Source organism: Carcharhinus amblyrhynchos, chromosome 1, assembly GCF_965287045.1.
Source record: "Carcharhinus amblyrhynchos chromosome 1, sCarAmb.v2.hapA, whole genome shotgun sequence".
NCBI classification, from domain to species: Eukaryota; Metazoa; Chordata; class Chondrichthyes; order Carcharhiniformes; family Carcharhinidae; genus Carcharhinus; species Carcharhinus amblyrhynchos.
The window spans coordinates 36,380,984-36,402,652 of NC_137324.1; the positions used below are offsets into that span (position 1 = coordinate 36,380,984).

The 21,669-nt window shown below is 42.3% G+C and overlaps 1 protein-coding gene across 2 annotated transcripts in view; it reads right to left on the bottom strand.

The window, feature by feature from the left end:
* Positions 1–21,669, bottom strand: part of npr3 (natriuretic peptide receptor 3) — an 83,478-nt gene that overhangs the window by 58,642 nt on the left and 3,167 nt on the right. For both annotated transcript variants that reach the window (XM_080208846.1, XM_080208808.1), the window contains exon 2: positions 1,906–2,028. In XM_080208846.1, coding sequence (XP_080064972.1) covers positions 1,906–2,028 — 123 coding nt within the window. The remainder of the gene's footprint in view (positions 1–1,905; positions 2,029–21,669) is intronic.

Here is a 21,669-nt window from a genome sequence, read left to right on the forward strand (position 1 = left end):
GCTAGCAGGACTGCAAACAGGCCCCAAAAAAATGCCTGTGGATTTTCGAACCAAGGAAATCCAGAGTCTTGGGACTGCTTGCGAGATGAGTTTATGTGCCTTATAGAACAGGCAGATAGGATGAAAGAGAAGGTGCTATCTCAGTACTTATCTGAAATACAAAGGACACCTTTCTTCCCACCCTTTTAAAAAGCTTTTGACAAAGGCAGTCTGACCACTTGTACCTGACTGCAAACGCTAAACATGTTTTGTAATGAGCAGCACATGACCAACATATTAACAAACGTGATTTCTCCTTGATTATTTGTTTAAATATGGCTGACAGACTGCTGAATTTGCCGCCCTACACAATCCTCCTTTTATAGCGATGATCTCAGGGGTTGGCACCCACCCTATTTTAGCCGCTCCTCCCTGCAAAAACATGACCAGAGGGGGCATGTAAAATTCAGCCCCTGGTCCCTATCTTTATGGTTCAGCCCCTGGTCCCTATCTTTATGGTCCATTCCCCTGGCAATAAACACCCAACATTCCATTTGCCTTCCTAATCATTTGCTGTACCTACATTCTGACTTTTCTTGTCGTTCAATGTACCCCAGACATCCAGATCCCTCTATCCTCCCAAGCTCTGCAATCTCTCTTCATTTATATAACATGCTGCTTTTCTGTTCTTCCTGAAAAAGTGGACAAGCTCACATTTTCTCACATTATTTTCTCCCTGTTAGATTTTTTTTGATGTAGAGATGCTGGGGTAAACACAGTCGCACTATCTGTAACCCCCATGACTTGCCTGGGCTTGCAAAATCTCACTTACTGTCCTGTCTGGAGACAATACACATCACTTTCACCTATGCTAATGCTATCTCCACTCGTCTGCATTTTTAAGACTTGAATAGCAGGTTAGCTGTAAAGACTTGCATTCTAATCAGTATTCTGTAACTGTGTGTGACTTTATATGCCCTTCTCTGATCAGAACCTTCCACACACCTGACAAAGGAACAGCGTTTCCGAAAGCTTGTGAGATTACTATCAAATAAACTGGTTGGACTTTAACCTGGTGTTGTGAGACTTTACAGATTTATTTTGCCCTTTCACTTAACCTATCTCTATCCCTTTGCAGACTCTTTACTCCCCCTTAGTAATTCACTTTCCTACATATCTTGCTATCATCGACAAATCTAGCTGATTTAGCTGATCCATGTCCCCAATTCAGATCAAAACTGTCAGCAGAGATATAAAGAAAAAGCAATAAAATTCCTCATTGAATCTCCAAGTTACTAAATAAATTGAAATGCAGCCAAAGTAACACCAGCAACAGCACACAAAATGAGCTCTTCAATGTGATCTGTGCCTCAGCCAACATTTATGGTAACTTCCACTGCCACTTAATATGAGTTAATTATTTGTGGTGGCCTGAGTTCTAAGATTAATGGAACTACACTGAAGTATGTGGCCACATCCTCTTGACCCCCATTTACATGAGATGGAGTAGGCTTTCAGTGGGCACAAAATGAGACTAATGCTTTCTTTTGTATAATTAAGATGCAGATTTTATTGCAGTGACCTCAAAGAGCCCACTCTACTCCATTTATCACCACTGAATGGGTGATTGTTCAAGGGAAATGTAGATCAAATTCAGACGCATGCATTAAGAAAGACCAACTGGCCAATGTGCTAGACAGTAGCTTCACACCTAAGCACCAGTCAATGTTTTCAGAAGTGTAGAGATGAAAGTTAGACAGGGAATAAAGTGTTCACTGCATTTTTAAAAAAAACACGCGTTGCTTAACTGTGTGAACTCTGCGTTATATCACAATAACAAGAATAATCAGAGTTGAAATACTAATGGAAATCATCATTAACACCATATAAAACAGCAGAATTCTTGGGAGAAAAATATGTAATTACCATATAGGCTGCTGTTGAAGAGTTCGATGTTGAAGAATACATAGTCTCCATTGGTCATTCCCTGCCGGTGTGCTGCAAGCATGATTTTCCGTATGGTGTGACTACTTGCACACATAATCACAACTGGAGATAAAAGAAACAAAGCACCTCTTTAGACAAGGAAAAGCACATAATTAACACTGACACATCTTCCAAACAAGCATCTGAAATGTTACCATCTTTCTGATTCTCTGTTGGTGAAACTGACTCATACTGGGGTGCAGTTACACAGGTGCTCTCCCAAGTCACCACTCTTCAAAAGACAACATTGACTAGGCTATTGGCAAACTATTCAACCAATTAAGTCATCACAACCAAGCTTGGTTTTGTTCTCCTCTAATGTTGATGCACACTTTTCAGTAATGGTCACCAAATAACTAACTGATGGTGACTGACAGTCAGCAGAAAGAAACCCCCACCCTTGCCTTCAAGCTCCCTCCAGTCCATCTGCTGCAACCCCCCTGCAGTGACCCCTATTCTGCCCTCACTCACCTGTGGTCTGAACCTTTGGGCCACTGCTGGGTGCATTGTCAGCTGCTGTCATTGCTTCAGTATTGGCAATGCTGGCATTTGTTTGGCTATAGCTCTTGAGAACCAGTGGAGGTAGGGGGGACTAGAGGTGTGCAGGTTGGGAGATGTTGTGGGCCGGGGGACTTAATTCCTGTCCTGAGTCCTTAATGTGGGTATGCCAGCGTTGGACTGGCGTAAACACGTCAGACTTTTTACTCTGAGTCCTTAATCCATGGACAAGGCCAGGTGCTGACCAGTTAAGAGCCTGATGGGCACTTAATTCTGGAAGGCTGTCCCCAGTGGAGGTGATGTGGGGTTTCCACCCATCCTCAAGCCAGAAGCCGAGATGCCCATCACAAAAAACATCCCATGTACCCATCTTGGTTAAGTGTTCCCCTAGTTAATATAAATATGTCAGTGGTCAGGAATTGAACCTCAAATACATAAATATATAAGCCTAAGTGTCATTAAAACTTCAGCACAAAGGAGGGCACTCATTTTTCATGTGCTAACTTTACTTTGGAACTACTTACTCTCATCCCATTCTCTGTTGCACCTTGGAATAATTTTCTTCCTCGAATACTTTCCAATAAAACAACTTGTTAAACAGCTCACCATCCCAAGGACATCACAGAAGAATTATGAAATGAAATCTGATACCACACCACATAAGGAAATATTAGGTAGGCTGCTAACAGCTTAGCCAAAGGAATGGGTGTAATAGGAGAGCCTTAAAGTAGGAAAGAGTGGTCGAGAGAGGCAGAGAGAGATTCAGAGAGAAAGAATTCCAGAGCTGAGGACGATGGCAGCTGAAAGCCTAACCACTAATAAGACACAAGTTTGGCAGGGTCCCCATCTTCCTGTCCAATTAAATGCTCCCCCACCTCCCCCCACCAGCGCCCCCCCCCCCACACACACACACACACACACACACACACACACACACACACACACACACACACACACAGCCTCACTGTCAGGATGGCATTAAATGCCACTTTGTTTTTTTTAAGTTAAGAGTTGGATGAGAACAGTGATCTCAGAAGGTTGTCGGTGGAGGAGGTTAAAAGAGAGATTAAGAGGCAAGGCTAGAGTGCAAATTGAATGCAAGGATGAGAAATTAAAAGAACATAAGAAATAGGAGCAGGAGTAGGCCATCTGGCCCTTCGAGCCTGCCCCACCATTCAATAAGATCATGGCTGATCTGTCGTGGCTCAGTTCCACTTTCCCGCCCTCTCCCCATAACCCTTAATCCCCTCTCTTATCAAAAACCCATCAACCCGCGTCTTAAAAATATTTAGCGAGGCAGCCTCCACCACTTCAACGGGCAGAAAATTCCAGAGATTCACCACCCTTTGAGTGAAGAAGTTCCTCCTCAACTCCGTTCTAAACCGCCCCTCCCCCCTTTATCTTGAGGCTGTGCCCCCTAGTCCTACTGTCTTTTTTGAGCGGGAAGAGTCTCTCCACCTCTATCCTATCCATCCCATTCATCATCTTATACGTCTCAATGAGATCTCCCCTCATTCTTCTAAACTCTAACGAGTACAAGCCTAGTTTATTCAGCCTCTCCTCATAGCTCAACCCCCTCAACTCCGGTATCAGCCTAGTAAACCTCCTCTGCACTCCCTCCAAGGCCAAAATACCTTTGCGTAGGTGCGGCGCCCAAAACTGCACACAGTACTCCAGCTGCGGCCTCACCAATGCCCTATACAGCTGCAGCAAGACCTCCCTACTTTTATATTCAATCCTCCTCACTATGAAGGCCAGCATCCCATTCGCCTTCCTGACCACATGCTGCACCTGCAAGCTGGGTTTTTGCGACTCATGCACAAGGACCCCGAGGTCCCTCTGCACCGTCGCCTGCTGCAGTTTTTCGCCACGTAAGTAATAGTCCTTCCTACCATTATTCCTACCAAAGTGGAGCCCCGCTAAACCAAAAGCCAATGTAGCTTAATGAACACTGTCAGGTGAACTAGGACATGCATGATGATGCCTTACATGGGGTCCAGCTATTAAAAAGTTTAAAACGATGTACTTCAACATCAATTGATTTATGGTAAAGCATTCCATATTTTCTTTATTCCACATGATAACGCATATTATGTATTATTTTGGTACTATATTTATCAGGAGAATATACTGAAATAATTTCCAAGTTCATGCTCCATCTCCTTCCTGATTTCTTATTCACAGTCAATTTCAAATCAAGTTTCATAACAAGGCCAACTAAATGCAAAGTATTAATAATAATTTGTGCATGTCTTGTGGATAATTTAGCAATTCTGGTCTGTGAGATAAAAAGCTGCTTTTTGAGGAATGCCCACACCTCAATAAAAGGACCATATGAAATAAATAAGGACAGGTTTTTTTGACAGTTACCTGATCCTTCCATAGATTAAATCCAACATATTTCATGTTCTAAACTAATAAGGAAAGACTAAATCTACATAGTTATTAGTGCTTTAAGATAATCAATCAGAACATGCATTAATCTTCACACTTCCTTGATTCATTACTTCTGCTGTCCTTCAGACAACCCTTAAACTAAACTCTTAAAAACATTTGTAAGGAGAGAAAGAGCTGATGTTTTGAGTCCAGATGGCCCTTTGTCAAAGCTGAATGCAGAGATTTTCTAGCATTTTTTTTTGGTTTCAGATTCCAGCACCCACAGTAATTTGCTTTCATCCCATAAAAATATTGGATCATTATTTATTTTTACACAGGGTCATATAATGAATATCTCCAACAAGAGAGAATCCAACCAGTTTCCCTTGACATTCAATGACATTAGCATCGCCGAATTTTCACTATCAACATCCTGGAGGGTTAACAGAAACTGAACTGGAAAAGCTAAAAACACTGGCTACAAAAACAGGTCAGAAACTGAAACCTCTGAGGTAACCTCCTGAATCTACAAAGCATGTCCACAATGTGCAAGGCACAAGTCAGGAGTACAATGGAATACTCTCCACTTGTTTCAATGAATGTAGCTCCAAAATACTCGAGAAGTTTAACACTATCCAGAACAAAGCAGCCTGCTTCACTGGCACCCTTTCAAAATTGATCTCCCTGCACCGCCGATGCATAGTGCAGACAATCTATATGATGCACTGCAGCACTAGCCAAGCCTCTTTTGACAACATCTTTCAAACCTATGATCTCTGCCACCAAGAAGGACAAACACAGGCGATGCATGACAACACCATCACCTGCAAGTTTCTCTCCAAGCCATTCACCATCCAGGCTTGGAAATATATTCCTGCTCCTTCATTTCATTGAGTTAAAATCCTGGAAATCCCTCACAAAATACAGTGGATACATCCACACCACATGGACTATAGTAGTTCAAGAAAGTAGCCATCACCTTCTCAAGGGCAATTAGGAACGGGCAATAAATGCTGATCTAGACATCCCGTGAAAGAATTTTTTAAATGTTCACTTTCTGGAAATGAGGTTTCCATCATGGTCCTGTACGTTATAAAAGTTAAAGTTTATTTATTAGTTACAAGTAGCTTTACATTAACACTGCAATGAAGTTACTGTGAAAATCCCCTAGTCGCCACACTCCGGTACCTGTTCAGGTACATTGAGGGAGAATTTAGCACAGCTCATGCACCTAACCAGCACATCTTTTGGACTTTGTGGGAGGAAACTGGACCATCCAGAGGAAACCCACACAGACATGGGGAAAACATGCAGACTCTGCACAGCGACCAAGCTGGGAATTGAATCAAGGTCCCTGGTGCTGTGAGGCAACAGTGCATATTCAAAAACATAGAAACATTTATATTTTAAGTTACCAATGTTTCATTTCTTTGCAACAAAACTGATTTAACATATGACATCTAGCTATTTCAAAGTCCTTTGCAGCCAATGAAATACTTTTTCCAAATGTTTTTTAAAATATTTCATGTAATGTGGCATCACTGGCAAAGCCAGCATTTGTTCCCCATCTCTAACTGTGCTTGAACTGAACACTTCAGAGGGCAATTAAGAGTCAACCACAACATTGTTGTGGGTCTGAAACCAGACTGGGTAAGGACAGTAGATTTTCTTCCCTGCAGGATGTTAGTCAACCAGATGTGTCTTTACCATACTCGATAGTTTCATGATCACCATTGCTAACCCTAAATTTGTACTCTAGATTTATTATTTGAATTTAAATCCCACCAGATGCCATGGTGGCATTTCAAACAACACTCCCAGAAAATCAGCGTGGGTCTCTGGATTACTAGTCCAGTGGCTGTAAATTGGGAGAGGGTAGTATGCAGAGGGACCTGGGTGCCCTTGTGCACCAGTCACTAAAGGTAAGCATGCAGGTGCAGCAGGCAGTAAAGAAGGCAAATCAAAAGTTGGCCTTCATTAAGAGAGGGTTCAAGTACAGGAGCAGGGATGTATTACTGCAATTATATAGCGCCTTGTTGAGGCCGCGCCTAGATTATTGTTGTAGTTTGGTGATCTTCTCTGAGGAAGGATGTCCTTGCTCTCAAGGGAGTGCAGTGAAGGTTTACCAGACTGATTCTGGGAATGACAGGACTGATGTATGAGGAGAGATTGACTAGGTTAGAACTGTTTTCGCTGGAGTTCAGACAAATGAGGGGGGAATCTCATAGAGACTTACAAAATTCTAACAGGACTGGACACGATAGATGCAGGGAGGATATTCCCGATAGTGGGGGAGTCCAGAACCATGGGTCACAGTCTGAGGATTCAGGGTAGACCATTTAGGATGGAGACTCATCCAAAGAGTAATGAGTCTGTGGAATTCATTACCACAAGAAGTAGTTGATGCCAAAACATTTAATGTATTCAAGAGACGGCTGGATATAACACTTAAGGCAAGTGGGATCAAAGGTTATGGGGAAAAAGCAGGATTAGGCTATTGAGATGAAGAACAGCCATGATCCTAATCAATGGCAGAGCAGGTTCAAAGGGCTAAATGGGCCTCCTCCTGTTCCTATCTTCTATGACACTGCCACTATGCCACCATCTCCCTGGGAAACATGAAACGTAGCACATTGGGTCTCACGGTGGCACAATGGTTAGCACTGCTGCCTCACAGCACCAGGGACCCAGGTTCAATTCCGACCTTGGGTCACTTTCTGTGTGGAGTTTGCACTTTCTCCCCGTGTCTGCATGGGTTTCCACCGGGCGCTCTGGTTTCTTCTCATAGTCCAAAAGATGTGCGAGTTAGGTTGATTGGCCATGCTAAATTGCCCCTTAGTGTCAGGGAGATTAGAAGGGCAAATACATGGAGTTATGGGAATAAGGCCTGGGTGAGGTTGTGGTCAGTGCAGACTCAATGGGTAGAATGGCCTCCTTCTGTAGGGATTCTATGTATAAAACAACAACAGTGACCAGACTTCAGAAAGTGCTTCATTAGCTGGGAAGCCCTGAGATCAAGGAAGACCAGAGATTAATGCAAGTTATTTCCTTTCCTTTAACACAATGTGAATGAAACACTGCTAACCTGATCCTTTTCTTCGCTCCCTAATTTTAATGTACAAATTTGAATCACCTCAATAAGGGCAGAAAGCCAAGACAAGAACAATGATAGACATTTAAACAGAGCATCCAGCACATGATAGACATCCTAAAGGGCTTTTAATATATCAAACAAATGAAAATGGAGCAAAGTTATCAGGGCAAATTCACAACATGACAACTTGTCTCCTGTGTCATACAATTCTATTGAGTGGAAAGACAGAAAATAGAATGGATTTAAGAGACAAAACTAGGAAAAAGTTGGAAACAATTCTGTTAGTCCTTTGAAACAAATATTACATCCTATTCAATAAAGGTGTAAAGATGAGCCCAGCAAGGCCAGTCATTTCACTTGGCTGGTGAGGCAACTTCTAGAAACAATAATTCACGACAAAATTATTCACATGGACAAATGCAGGCCAATTAAGAAAATCCAACATGCTGGCAAGTTGGTGGAATGGGAGGAGAAATGGCAAATGAAGTTTAATAGAGGGAAATATTAAGCAATTAATTTTGGTAGGGAGAACATGGAAAGACAATACAAAATAAAGGAATCAACTTAGAAGGGCAGCATGGTGGCATAGCAGCTAAGCACTGTTGCCTCACAGTGCCAGAGACCCGGGTTCAATTCCCAGCTTGGGTCACTGTCTGTGTAGAGTATGCACATTCTCCCCGTAACTGCATGGATTTCCTCCATGTGCTCTGTTTTCCTCCCAAAGTCCAAAGATGTGCTGGTTAGGTGCACTGACCATGCTAAATTCTCCCTCAGTGGACCCAAACAGGTGTCTAAATGTGGTGACTTGGGGATTTTCGCACTAACTTTACTGCAGTGTTAATGTAAGTCTATTTGTTATAATAAATAAATTCATGAGCAGAGGGACCTGGGTGTGTAAGTAATTGAAAGTAGCAGGACAGGTTGAGAGCATGGTTAATAAAGCATACCATATCCTAAGCTTTATTAATATAGGCAGAGAGGACAAGAACAAAGAGGTTATGTTGAAACATAGGACCATGAGTAGGCTGTTCAGCCCATCGAGACTGCTCCACCATTCAATTATTATCTTGGTTGATCATCTGCCTCAACGCCACATTCCTGCACTACCTCCATATTCCTTGATGTCATCAGTATACAGAAATTGATCAATTTCTGTCTTGAACATGTTCAGTGATTGAAATTCCACAGACCTCTGGGGCCGAGAATTCCAAAGTTTCACCATCTTCTGAGTAAAGAAATTTCTCCTCATCTCAGTCTTAAGTGGCGTAGTTCTTATTCTGAGATTATGTTCCTTGGGTTTCTGGAAGCCAGAGAAAACATCCTATCTAACTTTGTAAGTTTCAATGAGATTACCTCTGATTCTTTGAAACTCTATAGAATATAAGCTCATTTTCCTCAATCTCTCCTCACTCGTACAAGACAATAATTTGGCCTCAGCTAGAGTATTGCTTCATGTTCCAGGTGCTGCACTTTAGGAAGGATATGAAGACATTGGAGGAGCATTGATGACAAGAGCTGTTTATTCATGTCTCTTGTTTAACTCTGTGGTGATTTCATCGTCCTGCCACTGAGACTTGGAGAATTTCTAATTCATTCTCAAATTTCTCATCATCTCCACAGGAGCATGTATTAGGATATTCATAGCTAAACTGACTTACCTAGCAGTCATGTACCATTCAGATTTGAAGACTGAGGTCTTAATTATTCCCTACTGCTTCTTACACTAACCGCTTCTCCTACACTAACAAAATTTACTCAATTTCAGCTGTACATGCCTGACACCATGTTCCAAATGATGGATAAAATGCCTTCTGCTGTCATGCTCTTATGTGCAAAGGATGACACCGGAGGTCACATGCCTATGACAAGTTTATATCTCGCCACATGCACAAAGGCACTTCTCCAAGCAAGTTCGCTTTTATTTTAACTCCAATAATATTTTCAAATTATGCCAGATGATAGCCGATGCCCACTTGAAAAGTGAATAAAGCCTTGGTTTAATTTCTCATATGAAGTACAGCACCTCTAGGAATGCAATACTCTTTGTGTAACGCATGAAAGTGTCAGTTTAAATTAAATGAGTATTGCTGAAAAAAGACAATTTGTCGAAGCTTTTCTGTCTTGTGCGCATCACAAGAATACTAATGTCAGGCGTCGAGGGTCTTAATGACATTACTGTTACGAGAGAGGCGGTGCTCGACAGACTGGAGGGGCTGATTGTGGACAAGTCCCCAGGACCGGATGGAATGCATCCGAGGGTTCTGAAAGAAATGGCGGAGGTGATAGTGGATGCCTTGGTGGTTATTTTCCAGACGTCACTGGATTCCGGGGAAGTGCCGGAAGATTGGAAAGCAGCTAATGTTACGCCGTTGTTTAAGAAGGGTGCCAGGCAAAAGGCAGGGAATTATAGGCCGGTTAGTTTAACGTCTGTTGTAGGTAAAATGTTAGAATCCGTCATCAAGGAGGAAATAGCGAGGCACCTTGAGAGGAATTGCTTGATAGAGCAGACGCAACACGGTTTCATTAAAGGGAAGTCGTGTCTGACAAATTTACTGGAGTTCTATGAGGATGTGTCTAGGGCAGTGGATAGAGGAGAGCCGGTGGATGTGGTCTTTCTTGATTTTCAGAAGGCGTTTGACAAGGTACCTCATAAGAGGTTGTTGCAGAAGGTCAGGGGACATGGAGTTGGGGGTAGAGTGTTAGCGTGGATAGAGGATTGGTTGTCAAATAGGAGGCAGAGAGTGGGGGTCAACGGGTGCTATTCGGATTGGCGGATGGTGACTAGTGGAGTGCCCCAGGGGTCGGTGCTGGGGCCTCAGCTATTTACCATTTGTATAGATGATCTGGAGGAGGGAACCGAGTGTAGGGTGTCGAAATTTGCTGATGACACCAAGATTGGTGGAACGGCAAATTGTGCGGAGGGTTTGGAGAGTCTGCAGAAGGATCTAGATAGGCTGGGCGAATGGGCCAGGAAATGGCAAATGGAATTTAATGTTGGCAAGTGCGAGGTGGTCCACTTTGGTAGGAATAATGGTAGGAAGGATTATTACTTACGTGGCGAAAAACTGCAGCAAGCGACGGTGCAGAGGGACGTTGGGGTCCTTGTGCATGAGTCGCAAAAACCCAGCTTGCAGGTGCAGCAGGTGGTCAGGAAGGCGAATGGGATGCTGGCCTTCATAGCGAGGGGGATTGAATATAAAAGTAGGGAGGTCTTCCTGCGGCTGTTTAGGGCATTGGTGAGGCCGCAGCTGGAGTACTGTGTGCAGTTTTGGGCGCTGTACTTACGCAAGGATATTTTGGCCTTGGACGGAGTGCAGAGGAGGTTTACTAGGCTGATACCGGAGTTGAGGGGGTTGAGCTATGAGGAGAGGCTGAATAAACTAGGCTTGTACTCGTTAGAGTTTAGAAGAATGAGGGGAGATCTCATTGAGACGTATTAGGTGATGAATGGGATGGATAGGATAGAGGTGGAGAGACTCTTCCCGCTCAGAAAGGATAGTAGGACTAGGGGGCACAGCCTCAAGATAAAGGGGGAGCGGTTTAGAACGGAGTTGAGGAGGAACTTCTTCACTCAAAGGGTGGTGAATCTCTGGAATTCTCTGCCCGTTGAAGTGGTGGAGGCTACCTCGCTAAATATTTTTAAGACGCGGGTTGATGGGTTTTTGATAAGAGAGGGGATTAAGGGTTATGGGGAGAGGGCGGGAATGTGAAACTGAGCCACGACAGATCAGCCATGATCTTATTGAATGGCGGGGCAGGCTCGAAGGGCTAGATGGCCTACTCCTGCTCCTATTTCTTATGTTCTTATGTTCTTATACCGTGTGAAAAGAGAGTGCTGAAATATGGCCCAAGCCATTTGCTCACTGTGGAAACTTGATGCTGAGATAGGATGCATAAAAGATATCCTGTGGGATAATGGCTACCCTGATCAGATCACTTTGCACTGTCTATCAAACAAACTCATGAATGGACCTAACGCCATCACTTCTGGCCATGAAGAGTGCACAGTCCACCTCAGATTACCCCGGAAGGGCAAGGCATCTCAAAAGTTCAAGCAGCAGGTGAAGCTAGCTCTTTCACTCTGCTACTGTGCAGTATCAACATGTGTGGCATTCACCACTAACAGGTGCTGCCGCCAACCCAAAAAGACATTCTGTCTCTCACACAAATGACTAATGTGGCATAGGAATTTCAAATGCCAGTGTGCTGCTCCGGATTACTTCCCAAAGGCTGGTGGATTGTTTCAAACAGTTTCCATAGTTAACAGTAGGCAAAGTACTGAATGTATCTCACCAGCCTGCGCTTGCAAAACATTGTGTCCAACATTCGATCTGATTCCCTATTAGGCAACATTTATTAAATAATCTACAGTGTGCTAAAAACTACACTGTAAAACGGTTTTAAATTGTCAGTCAGAATTGCATGCACTGGAAGCTGTGTGTATTATCACACAGCACCCTATTATTTGCAGACTGAAAGAACAGGTACACACACTGCACCGGTTCCAGATAATCAAAATAAATGATCGCTATTCACTGGTTCATTCCACAAGACAATGGCTTGACCAATCAGAGTCAAGCTGCCTGGTTTAAATTTCAAACAATGTTTAGAAGTTAACTGTAACGGCTAATGTTACGCCGTTGTTTAAGAAGGGTGCCAGGCAAAAGGCGGGGAATTATAGGCCAGTTAGTTTAACGTCTGTGGTAGGTAAAATGTTAGAATCCGTCATTAAGGAGGAAATTGCGAGGCATCTTGAAGGGAATTGCTTGATAGAGCAGACGCAGCACGGTTTCATTAAAGGGAAGTCGTGTCTGACAAATTTACTGGAGTTCTATGAGGATGTGTCTAGGGCGGTGGATAGAGGAGAGCCGGTGGATGTGGTCTTTCTGGATTTTCAGAAGGCGTTTGACAAAGTACCTCACAAGAGGTTGTTGCAGAAGGTCGAGGGGCATGGAGTTGGGGGTAGGGTGTTAGCGTGGATAGAGGATTGGTTGTCAAATAGGAGGCAGAAAGTGGAGGTCAACGGGTGCTATTCGGATTGGCGGATGGTGACTAGTGGAGTGCCCCAGGGGTCGGTGCTGGGGCCTCAGCTTTTTACCATTTATATAGATGATCTGGAGGAGGGAACCGAGTGTAGGGTGTCGCAATTTGCTGATGACACCAAAATTGGTGGAACGACAAATTGTGCAGAGGGTGGCGAGAGTCTACAGAAGGATCTAGATAGGCTGGGCGAATGGGCCAGGAAATGGCAAATGGAATTTAATGTTGGCAAGTGCGAGGTGGTCCACTTTGGTAGGAATAATGGTAGGAAGGACTATTACTTACGTGGAGAAAATCTGCAGCAGGCGACGGTGCAGAGGGACCTCGGGGTCCTTGTGCATGAGTCGCAAAAACCCAGCTTGCAGGTGCAGCAGGTGGTCAGGAAGGCGAATGGGATGCTGGCCTTCATAGCGAGGGGGATTGAATATAAAAGTAGGGAGGTCTTGCTGCAGCTGTATAGGGCATTGGTGAGGCCGCAGCTAGAGTACTGTGTGCAGTTTTGGGCACTGTACCTGCGCAAAGATATTTTGGCCTTGGAGGGAGTGCAGAGGAGGTTTACTAGGCTGAAACCGGAGTTGAGGGGGTTGAGCTATGAGGAGAGGCTGAATAAACTAGGCTTGTACTCGTCAGAGTTTAGAAGAATGAGGGGAGATCTCATTGAGACGTATAAGATGATGAATGGGATGGATAGGATAGAGGTGGAAAGACTCTTCCCGCTCAAAAAAGACAGTAGGACTAGGGGGCACAGCCTCAAGATAAAAGGGGGGCGGTTCAGAACGGAGTTGAGGAGGAACTTCTTCACTCAAAGGGTGGTGAATCTCTGGAATTCTCTGCCCGTTGAAGTGGTGGAGGCTGCCTCGCTAAATATTTTTAAGACGCGGGTTGATGGGTTTTTGATAGGAGAGGGGATTAAAGGTTATGGGGAGAGGGCGGGAAAGTGGAACTGAGCAGCGACAGATCAGCCATGATCTTATTGAATGGCAGGGCAGGCTCGAAGGGCTGGATGGCCTACTCCTGCTCCTATTTCTTATGTTCTTATGTTCTTATTAAAATGAGGTGGAAGAGTAAAGGCATTGAGAAACCCTGATGGCCAAAACATTAAAAGCAGGATCACTGATTCAGCAAAGCAGTTAAAATGCTAACAAAAGTCCGGGATTAATTTCCAGGGGTATAGAATTCCAAAGCACTGAAGCTATCTTAAACTCATACAGATCTAGGAGCAGACTTTATTATGAAAGGATTGGATTTGACAGTTTAGGTGTGGAAAGATTTCTTCCACTCATGGGAGAATCGAGAACTAAGGGCTATATGTACAAAATAGTTACTAATTAATTTAAAAGAGGAAGCAAAAGGGGAAATGCCTTTATTTAAAGACTGGTTAGAGAGTGATTGAGGAAGTTAGCCCGGATGCTTTGAAAAGGAAACTGGAGAAGGGCTTGGGAGCAAACAGAATAGAAAGATCTGCTAAAAGACTGTGAGAGATAGAAGCACTGGGAGGAGGTACATGTGCAGTATAAACACCAGCACACATAGCACAGCAAGAGGCTTACTGGCCTCTTGCTGTATGTTATGTATAATTTTATGTAATAACACTCAGCTGTAACGCTTTCCTGTAATGTTCTCAGATATAATCAACGATGCCTCTAAGCTGTGGGGCTGAGAACAGTATGGCCCCTTTAAGCTACTGCAAGTGTGCAACTGCCCCAAAACATTCAAGGACCTGGGCATTGAAATGAATGCAACCTAAAAAATAAATGAAAGGGAATGTTGGCAATAATGCTTTCTTGGCTGTGGACCAGCACTGATGATAAATCCCAAACATTCATTTTAACCTTTCACCATTATTCAAGTAACAAAGTGAAACTATGGCCAAATCTGAATTATTATTACAATTGTTAGTTGGTGGTATAGTGGTATTGTCACTGGATTAGTAATCCAGGGATTCAGGGTAATGCTCTGGGGACCTGGCTTCAAATCTCTTCAAGCAGATGGTGAAATTTGAATTGAACAGAAATCTGGAATTAAAAGTCTAATGATGACTGAAACCATCCTTCATTGTCGCTCTGGCTCACTAATGTCCTTTAGGGAAAGGGAGATCTGCTGTCCTTACCTAGCCTGGCCTACATGTGACTCTGCAGCAATGCGGTTGACTTTTCAATGGTCTCTCAAGGGCAATTAGCATTGGGCAATAAATGCTGATCCAGCCAACAACGTCCACATCCCTTGTAAGGATTTTAAAAATAAGGATACGGTGCTTCAACTACAGGCTGACATTTACAGTGCTAATTTACTTCTCTTTCATTTCCTCAAGTAGAGGAATTGTGAGGGGAAGAAATCCTAATAGGTTAGTAAAGACTTTTAAACATTAGACATTTAGACACCAACAGAACAACCAGCATTGAGTTAAATTACTGTAAAACAGACTTATAAGCTAAGAAGAGAGTGGTTTACCCACATATGAAATGCAGTAAGAGACTTAAATAAGTAATTATGACTTAAAAACATTTATGCTGATATTTTGAATGTATTAATATATTTTTAAGAATCATTGTACACTTTAGCTAAAGGCAGATTGCCACAAAGCATCACAATAAAGGACATTAGGACAAAGCCATATGCTAAGAGAATACAGTAAATGAGCATTAGAGGGATAGAGCCTGGGTGGGATTGTGATCAGTACAGACTTAATGGGAAGAATGGCTGTCCTTTGTGCTATAGGGATTCTATGATTCTAATATTGAAGCCTTGGAAATATACAAGTTTTATCAGCAGGGTTTCTAATGGCAAGAACATTCAGGACACTTAATCAAATTTCATGAATAGGGTTTATTCACTGTCCAGATAAAATGGATGCATGCCTAGCCATGCAATCACATGTTAATCAGATTTGACAGTGAACTGTACAGGAACGTACGGGAACGTATACTTTGAACTTTGCGGCTGACACCTGGTTACTGAGGGATACAGGACATTGAGATAGACAAAAGAGTAGAGAACATCCAGATTCTAAGGACTAATGAAATGTTATTATTCCAGAACATACAATGACAATAGCTAAGGTATATGACAGGTATTATTGTTAATTTATGTATGTTGAAGATGATTGATTTAAAACTAATGAAAGGGGACGTAATTGATAAAAAAAATCTATAACATATCTATTTTGAATTGTATACGTCAAAATTCCTTGGACAGGCCTAGCTGCTCTATCTCGGGAGCTATCCAGGCCCTTTCATGATTTCTCCTAGTGGCAAAATAAAGCTTACATCTTTAAACTGAGATCTAGCTTTGTGAGTCTTGTATTGTCTGAAATTTCTAATGGTATCCAGCCACCACAAAAACCCCACCTCGAAAATCCCACCAAAAGCAACTGTATTGATTTTACTTCATCCCAACAGTTTTACACGCTCAATAGTTAATGCATGCACTGTCATTTCTATATTTATTTTTTAATCAACAAATTTATTTCACTCTGTAGTGTTCTGTTAATGCTAACTGTTAACTGACAGCCCTTCCAAATCCCCACCTGCCTCCTGCAGTAATTTCATTCCTTGTTGCCAGATTCTGATAAAACTAATGCTGTACCATATATCCGACTCTTGATCATTGCATTGTAGCCTAAGTCCATAAGACCATGCGACCCATTGAGTCTGCTCTGCCATTCAATTATGGTTGATATGATTCTCAACCCCATTTTCCTGCCTTCTCCTCATACCCTTGGTCCCCTTATTGATTAAGAGCCTATCTATCTCTGTTTTAAAGACAGTCAATGACCTGGCCTCCACAGTCCTCTGTGGCAATGACTTCCACAGATTCACTACCCTCTGGCTGAAGAAATTTTTCCTCATCTCAGTTTTAAAGGAGTGTCCCTTCACTCTGAGATTGTGCCCTTGAGTTCTAGTCTCTCATACTTGTGAAAACATCCTCTCCATGCCCATTCTATCTAGGCTTCTCAGTATTCTGTAAATTTCAATTACATTCCTCCCACAGGTATGTGGACATCACTGGCAAGTGCAAAGTTTGTTCCCTATCTCTAACTGCCTTTGAGAAACAGTCATCATGATCAGTACAGAGGTGACAATTAACTCATACTTATGCTTGGCAATGTTACTTAATTCCAGAAACAACTTTGGTGATATAGATATATCCTCTTATCGCACTCACATCATTGCCATAAAATAAAACATTTTCTAGCTTTCTTCAGAAACCAAGAACAACAAACATGAAATAATTTTATCTTGTATCGTTTTTTGAAAGAAGCTGAAAAGGAAAAAGATTTGGATCAACACTTGATGACAGGCTTGAGGGTTATCAAAATAGTTGACAAAATTGTTTCTTTGCAGGGAACAGGTGATTCTTTGAAAGGGTGGTTCATGTTTAAATCATACACAGGGAATGGGTAGAACAGGCCCTTTAGGCTGAATAGCATTTTCTAGCTCTGGATCTTTTTGTATTCTTTACATATTTTGTTTTATGAAAATGATTATGCAATTGAGATTTTAACATTGGGCCATAATGTGAGCTGCAAGTTAGCTTTTATTTCTTCATACATGACTGCCATATCAACTTGTGATTATGTGTGATCTGTACATTTTGAATGCAGTAGTATAGACGATTGTGGTCTTGGATGTTTAATTGGCAGTCTGTGGCTTTTTATGACTTACCTCTGGTTCTTTAAATATCAGACTGTTTTCTAATCTCCACTCCAAAATCTATAGATAAATATTGGTGATTATGCACTGAATATAAACCATATGTTATGAATGTCTAATTTTATGATTTACATATTTTTGAAGTATAACTTTTGACTGAAAAATTCAAATTTTTAAATGTAAGATTCAATGAAAACATCTGGCTTGAGAAATTGAAAACAGACAAAGTCATTGTAAATCAAATGGCGGTCTATGTTTATTTGAAAGGTCATAGCGGGAAGTATTGGAAAATAAATCACAGGCTATTTCTTTGAGCTTCTTAATGAAGATGGGATATTTACACCTGTCTCAATAAGGAGTTTAAAATCTTCATATTGTTTCCCAGAAAAAGCAATGATTTGGAAACTGGACAAAATTAGTTTAAACCTCTACCTGGGTCATCCCAGTGGTGCCATGATTCTGTGTGGATAAATTGCAGGGAGGTTTTTTTTGTTCTATCTGTGTAATTGAAGCCTGGGTCTGCAAATTCTGCCAGGAACTTATGGACCAGTCATAGAGGGCTATCAGAACGCGGGATGTTTCTGAGTTGGAGTCACAATGAAATGAGGTCAATGTTTGAATTGGGGAGTCCACAATCATGAGGTGTTGAAGTAGATTTGGAGGGTTTGCTTAGCCGGATACTAATGAAGGACCACAAGACATCTCATACCTCGAAGAACAGCAGTAACACTGAGGAGAATTAAAGTGAATGTTTAGAAATGGCACACACCTTGGGATCAAGTGAAGGAACACTCAAGATTCTGTAAAATATAGGGGAATTCTTGGGTGGAAGTAAAAGTAGAAAAGGGAGTGCCCTGCTAAGATTTTCAGAATTAGTGTTTATGCTGTTGTTAGTAGTAATTGCATTGTTTAAACTTTTATACAGTAACTTATACAGTACAGGGCTGCACAGTGGCACAGTGGTTAGCACTGCTGTCTCACAGCGCCAAAGACCTAGGTTTGATTCCCAGCCCAGTTCACTTGGCATTTGTTCACTGTGTAGCCCAGTTCACTTAGCATTTGTTTTAGAACGGGGCACTTAGGTAAATTCAAGGCAATCAGGCATAGCCAACATGGTTTTGTATGAGGGAAATCATGTTTAACCAATTTACAGGAGCTGTTTGAAGAAACAAGCATGTGCTGTAGATGTGCTTGGATTTCCGATAAGCATTTGATAAGGCGCCAATTCAAAGATCGCTGCAGAAAATGAAAGCTCATGGTGTAGGAGGTAACATATTGGCATGGATAGAAGATTGGCTAGGAAACAGAGAGTAGGCATAGACCATTTTCTGGTGTGCAACAGGGATCAGCCCTGGGGCCTCGATTTTTTACATTTTGTATAAACAACTTGGATGAAGGGACTGAAAGTAGTATTGCTAAAATTCCTGATGATACTAGATAGGTCAGAAAATAAGTTGTGAGGAGGACATACTAGATTGATACCAGGAATGGGTGAGTTGTCTTTTGATGAAACATTGGACAGGCCAGGCTTGCATCCATTGAAATTTAGAAGAATAAAGGGCGACTTGATTGAAGCATAAAGTATCCTGAGTATTGACAGGCTGGATGTGGAGACAAATCTCTATTTTATGGGAGAGTCGAGAACTAGGGGTTACTGTTTAAAAATAAGGTGTCATCCATTTAAGGCAGAGACGAGAAGAATTTTCTTCTGAGTATAGTGAATCTTTGGAACTTTCTTTCTCAAGAGGCAGTGGAAGCAGTCTTTGAGTATTTTTAAGGCAGACATACATTCTTGACAAACACGGAGCTGAAAGCTAATCAGGGGTAGGCAGGAGATTACAATCAGATCAGCCATGATTTCATTGAATGGTCAAGTAGGCCTATTCCTGCTCCTAATTCCTATACTCAGATAAAAGCAAATTACTGCAGATGATGGAATCTGAAACCAAAAGAGAAAATGCTGGATAAACTCACTAGATCTGGCAGCATCTGTAAGGAGAGAAAAGTGTTGATGTTTGGAGTCCAGATGACCCTTTATCAAAGCTCAACTCAGTAGCTTTGGTACAACCAACAAAGATGGGGCAAATAAAATTGGGGATGTCGTCGCTGCCAGAATTGGAGGAACAAAGGTATTTTAACCAGCTATAGGGTTGGAAGAGTCAAAGCCAAGGGTGATTTGAAAAAAGGGTGGGAATTTTACAACTGAAGCAATGTCGGACCAGAAGCCAATGAAGGTCAGTGAGCAGAGCAGAGGTAACGAGTGTAAAGTAAAATATGCCCAGCAGAGATTTGAATGTGTTTTCATTTATATAGGATGTATGGTAGAAGGCCAGCCAGGAAAGCATTGAAATAAGCATCTCCAGATTTCCTCTCTTCATATTAGAAAAGGAATTGCTGTAGCTTTGACCAAATAACCTCCCTAGAGATTCCCTTCTTAACAATGTAGAACAGTATAACTTACCTTCAATAAATCATCTGGGGAACAACTGTTTCATATTATTTGTGCTGCCTTCTGTTTGTGACTCATGATGGAGATGACAAATTAGTTTGTGTCATGGGAATCACATATACAGCACCAAGCAGCTGAGAAGGAGTTGTAAGAAGAGGCAGAGGAGGCAAGCAAAATACCCCCTTTCCAGCCAGGCTACCTGTGATCAGCTCTTCCTACTGCAGGACCAGTGCATAGAAGAACAACTCCCCATTCAGCAACAGTGCAAAAACTTTATTTCCCCTTTGACGCAATGTTAAAGTATGATCATCATAAAACTAACAGAATGGAGTGGAAGATTGTGGGAAGGCTTTGGGGAGACAGGAGGTGAGTTACTCACTGCAGGATTCCAAGCTTCTAACCTGCTCTTGTAGCCACAGTATTTACATAGCTAGTCCAGTTCAGTTTCTGGTCAATGATAACCCTTAGGATGTTGATAGTGGGGGATTCAGCGATGGTAATGCCATTGACCATCAAGGGACAAAAGTTAGATTCTCTCTTGTTGGAAATAACCACTGCTTGGCACTTATGTGGCACAAATGTTACTTTCCAATTGTCAACCAAGATTGAATATTGTCCAGGTCCAATGGTCTGCTTCAGATCTCCAAATGCAATCTTAAAGGAGAAAGCCAAAATGGAATTGTCATGGTAAGGAAAGTTTGGGAAGCAAGAGGTGCATGCTTACACAAACTGCTGCTAGTGGAACAGAGCAATTGAGGTTGAGGGGGAAGTGGGATGTGAGAAGGAAATTTAGATATGAGTAAGCCTGAACCTTTGAAGATTTCAGTCCCACTACTGTTCCTGCTGCCACAGCCATGGCTACACCAATGATGATGACTAGAACATGCAACTATGTCTGTCCCCCACCATTTAGGGGCTGCTGTTTGTGGTTATGCATCACCTTGTCCTGCATGGGAGAGGGTGATATGTCAGTGAGGATGCTGTAATGTGGTTGGTAGTGTACTTGTCATGGTTGAATGACTGGCAGCTGTGTACATGCTATGAGATGTGGGTGTGAGGCTTGCTGCAATGCTAATTCTGTGAGAGTGAAATATCAAGTGTGACTGCTGGTTATAAGAGATGATTGGTGGTGAATTGAGCAGTGTGTGAAGCTAGTCGTTCAGATGTAAGGATACAGCATTTGAAGTTGAATTTGCTGACCTTGACAACTTGTATGAGGTCTTCCGGCACTACATCCAGGAGCTTTGAGGATACACTACTGACATTGTCTTAAGCAGCTAACTGTCCCAACGCTTTCACTGTGTCTGTCTGGCACAGGCTTTTAGGTGTTCTGCGGATCAAGGACCTCTCTCCGCCAGTTTACCTTCTGCACTAACCCCTCCTATGCTGAATCAGAGAACCTTGAAACATGCTCTTTGCCTGGTTGCAACAGTTTTTACTACTTTTCTGGCTCAGAGTGCCTTTTCCAGTCACGGCCAGCACCTGCTGCAGCCAGAATGCAGAGTCTGTTTAAAAAGTGTGGCCTGGCTTTCAGTGGTGCAGATTAGTTAACCTTTCATGATTTTCCACCCTTTGTTGAGAGGCGAGCAGCAATG